This window comes from Chrysochloris asiatica, unplaced genomic scaffold (genome assembly GCF_000296735.1).
Source record: "Chrysochloris asiatica unplaced genomic scaffold, ChrAsi1.0 scaffold00125, whole genome shotgun sequence".
Lineage (NCBI taxonomy): Eukaryota > Metazoa > Chordata > Mammalia > Afrosoricida > Chrysochloridae > Chrysochloris > Chrysochloris asiatica.
In genome coordinates, this window is record NW_006408643.1 from 1822802 (window position 1) to 1827105 (window position 4304).

General features: G+C 46.0%; 1 protein-coding gene across 1 annotated transcript in view; it reads right to left on the bottom strand.

Annotated features, from left to right (window-relative positions):
* Positions 1-4304, bottom strand: part of EMR1 (egf-like module containing, mucin-like, hormone receptor-like 1) — a 203113-nt gene that overhangs the window by 156160 nt on the left and 42649 nt on the right. The window contains 3 exon segments of the mRNA XM_006869008.1: positions 798-864; positions 2358-2593; positions 3706-3897. Of these exon segments, the coding sequence (XP_006869070.1) occupies positions 798-864; positions 2358-2593; positions 3706-3897 (495 nt within the window).

Here is a 4304-nt window from a genome sequence, read left to right on the forward strand (position 1 = left end):
CTGTGCATAAGGTTGCTATGGGTCGGTCCTGACTCAATGGCACCTAACAATAACAACATGGGGTTGGGGGCAAAGCCTTGGTTCTACATAGGGTGGGGAGGCCACTAAATAAAACTAGGACCATGTGCTCCATGGAAGGTTCAGCTAGAAAAGGAAATCCTGGGAAAGGGAGGAAACAAGCTAGCGTTTTTGGCCTGGGATTAGAATCCTAATGAAGTAAAAATAGAAAAGAAGAAGAGAGAAAATTGGGGTGAGGATAAAGGGGGTGAGGATAAAAGGGTAGAGAAGAGAGGAGAGAAAGGGAGAGAAAACGGTGTCTAAAAAGGTCTGCTGTTGGAACGCACCCTGGGGCTTTGTGGGAGAAAGACTTGGTGATCTCCTTCCATAAAGATTACAGTCTAGAAAACCCTATGGGGTAGTCCTACTTGGATTCCTGGTTAATGTGCTGGACTGCAAGGTTGGTTTGAACCACGAGGTCAGAAGTTCAAGCTCACCAGCCGCACCTTGGAAACTCTATACAGGGTTGCTATGAATTGGAACCAGCACTTACTAACAAGTGCTACGCTATCACATGAGGTTAGTATGAAGCTAACAAGGATTTCTTTCTACCTTTTCTCTCTTAGAGAGACTGGTAGAGCTCTTCTTAAGGTATTTGCATTTTGGTAAGAAAAAAAAAAATCACAAGAAATTGCACTTTAGCTTGGAAATCTCAAGAATCAAAAGGGAGAACTTTTGAAGGCACTTCCCGATCCCTGGTGTTTCCCCTTCTTGGTCACTCTACCAAGCAGTTTGCTTACCATAATGATTACACCAATTGGCCCCATGAAACTCCAGATGAACCCTGTCTTTCTATCCAGCCAGCAGCTGCAGAGAGAGAAACAGGAATCAGCACTTCATCCAAAGCCATGATCTCAAATTAGTTACTTGTCCCCCAACAGAATCACTAATGGGGAATATTGGGAAGTGAGACTCAGAATCCGTCTTCTTCAAACCCATCAACAGTTTTTGCTTGTCTCATAATGAATGTTGTAGTCCTTTAAGAGTGATCTCTATGGTATCAAACGGACACTGCAAATTGAAAGGTTAGATGTGAAACTTGGAGGGTGTATCTGGATGGAGGAGGAACAAGCCAGAACTGGAAGTTGAGAATGTTTGCACAGTTTGAAGAATGTAGTCACTGAATCGTACGTGTAAGTGTTGTTGACTTGTAGTCCTAGTGTAGCGCTGCAGGTTAACGCACTGCACCACAAGGTCAGTTTGAATCAAAAGGTCGGTGGTTCAAGCTCACCAGTTATTCCTTGGAAACCCTATGCAGGGTCATTATGAATTAGAACGGACTTGATGGCACTTACCAACCAACAATGGTGTTGTATAGTTTCAATTAAAAAATTAAATTATTTTTAATAGTAGAAATATGAGTCAAGATCATTCTAAGGATGGGACAGGTCACATTTTGGTTTCCTTTGGGCCACAGTGCACTCTCTCTCAGACCTTCTTCTGGGATGAGTGTGTCTGAAATGTTTACCCAATGTTTTAGGTTAAGCTCGTTCTCAATCCAAAACCATTCTGATCCGATATCCCTCTAGCCCAAACACTCCACTGACAACCTTCGTCATTCAAGTCTCCATTGTAATGTCACTCCTGATTAGCCCTGGCTAGTGAGTTAATTCCAACTCCTGGCGCCCCCTGTGGCACAGGATAAGACCGCTCTTTAGAGTCTCCTTGGCTGTAATTGATGGATGCACACACCCCTGCTGTAGTCCATGCTGATGGGTTTCAATCACTAACTTTTAGTTAGTTGTTGCTCTTGTTGTTGTTAAGTGTCAACTGAGTCGGTTCCGACCCATAGCAACCCTGTATAGGGTTTCCAATGAGTAGCTGGTGAGCTTGTAGTCCATTACAAACTGCTACTCAAGGACCTCATTCACCTATAAAACCAAAAGTCACCTCCGATGAGTCCATTCTGTCTCATAGCCAGTCTATGAAGACAGCATAGAACTGCCTTATATGATTTGGAAACCTGCAAACCTTTATGGAAGCTGACTGCCACATCTTCCTCCTTTGCAATGGGCTGGTGGGGTCAAACCTCCAACCTTTCAGTTATCAGCTGAGTGTTTTAACCATTGTGCCACCAGGGCTCCTTCCATTTGCCTGTATTTCAGAGTCAATAGTGTCCCCTGGATTTGTGCAGTGCACAAGCTATGCTTCTGTGCATGACAGACCTAACACCAATGGTACAAAGAGTCAGAGCTCAGTAGATGGTAACTACGACTCCTATCACTGTTCTTGCTCTTGTCTTGCTCACATAATTATCATCAACTCTGTAGAAGGTCTTCAAAGAAAGGGATATTACTCACTGATCATGTGTCCCATAACCCTGTGGCTGGACACTGGCAGAAATGACCACCACCAGACCAGGGAGTCCGTAGCCAAAGGCGCAGAGGTACAACATCTTGATGTTTTGAGAGCTGAAGTAATTCACCACCTTCAGGTTCCTGACCATCAGGAAGAGGATCATGGCTTCCACCAGCGTCCAGAAGAAACAGGCGAGGAAAAGGTAGTGCAAGATGCCAGCGATGATAGCACAGCCAATCTGGAGAGGAGAAGTATAGACATTCAGCCCATCAGCTACCCTCCCACTCCAGGGAAGGAGGCACTGTTGGACTGATAGACAACATCACAATAAAGAGAGAGGAGTTTGAAGTTGTCAGGGATTCCATTTTACTTGGATCCACAATCAACACCATGGAAGCAACAGTCAAGCAATCAAATGATGTATTGCATTGGGCAAATCTGCTAGAAGTGAGGATGATGAGACTTGATCTCACACACTTTGGATGTACTATCAGGAGGGGCCGGTCCCTGGAGAAGGACATCATGCTTGGTAAAGTGGAGGGTCAGAGAAACAGAGGTAGACCCCTAATAAGATGGATTTAAACAGTGCCTCCAACAATGGGCTCAAATGAAACAATACTTGTGAGGATGGTGCTGGACCGGGCACTGTTTCATTCTGTTGTACATAGGGTCACTATGAGTTGAAACAGACGCCAAGACACCTAAGAACACTACCACCCCAGGGAGCAGGCTCAGGAGTGTGGGAAGAACATGGGAAGACCTACCTTGACTGGTATTCTTCACACATGACCATTCTTTCTCTCCACAAACATGGTACTATTCCTTTGGAAGGAATATCCCCATTTGCCTGGGACAAAAATGACCCAGGATGGTTGTCTTTCAGAAACCACGTGAGTCTGGGGAAAACTGAATGGTTGCTCACTCTGCTTTAGGGGATACACAGAGATATGTTGCTCTTTGTTCTCAATTCTGACTCCTAGTGACCCCATGTGACCGGGTAAAGCTTCCCCATAGGATTTCCTCTTTATGGGAGCAGATCACCAGATCTTTGTCCTGAAGAGCCATAAGGTGGATTAGAGCCACCAACCTTCAGCTAGCAGCCAAGAGCTTAACTGCTGCACCACCAGAGCTCCTTGACTACGGGCACAGGAAGGAACAGTAGGAAGGACCACGTTAGATAAGATTAATGATGTTAGACTGAGAATTATCACAAGGAGTCAAGCAGATGAAGAGCCAAGGGAAGAATATTATAGACAAAGGGGGCAGTGAGTGCAAAGGCCCTGAGGCAGGACCAAGCACTTAGAGAATTGGATGGGGGTTAGCAGACTGGTGGGAGGTGGAGTGTGAGACCTGACTGTTGGTCTTGTCACCAGTGAGGAAGAGAATCTTGGCCAGGAACAGGGACACGCAGAGGTGCAGGTGAACGTAGGTAGTGTGGTGAAGGACGGCACGACACAGCAGGAACGTGGCGATGGCCAGGGCTAGGCACACCAGGGAGATGACCATGCCCACGAAGCTAATCATGTTCAAGGCAAATCCCACCTGTCAGGGAGAGATCTGCTGTTAGACTTGGAGGGGAAGAATACCTCCCAGGCATCAGAAAGGCTTGGGCAGAAAGGGCAGGGTCTTTCTCCAGCTGACACTCAGTGCAAATTGGATATTGTCCACCACTGTGCCTTACTGTCCATCAGCATTCATTCCCACCCCATGCTATACCCACCCATTGCTGTTGAATCGATTCCAACTCATAGCGACCCTATGGGACAAGTAGAACATCCCCTTGGGGTTTCCAAGCCTGTAAGTCTCTTCAGAAGCCAATTGTCTCATCTTCCTCCCTTGGAGCAGTTGGTGGATTTGAACCACCAACCTTCTGTTTAGCAGCTGAGCACATAACCATTTTGCCATGGGTTCCCACAGCGTTCTTTTGCCAGAAACATAATACATACTAT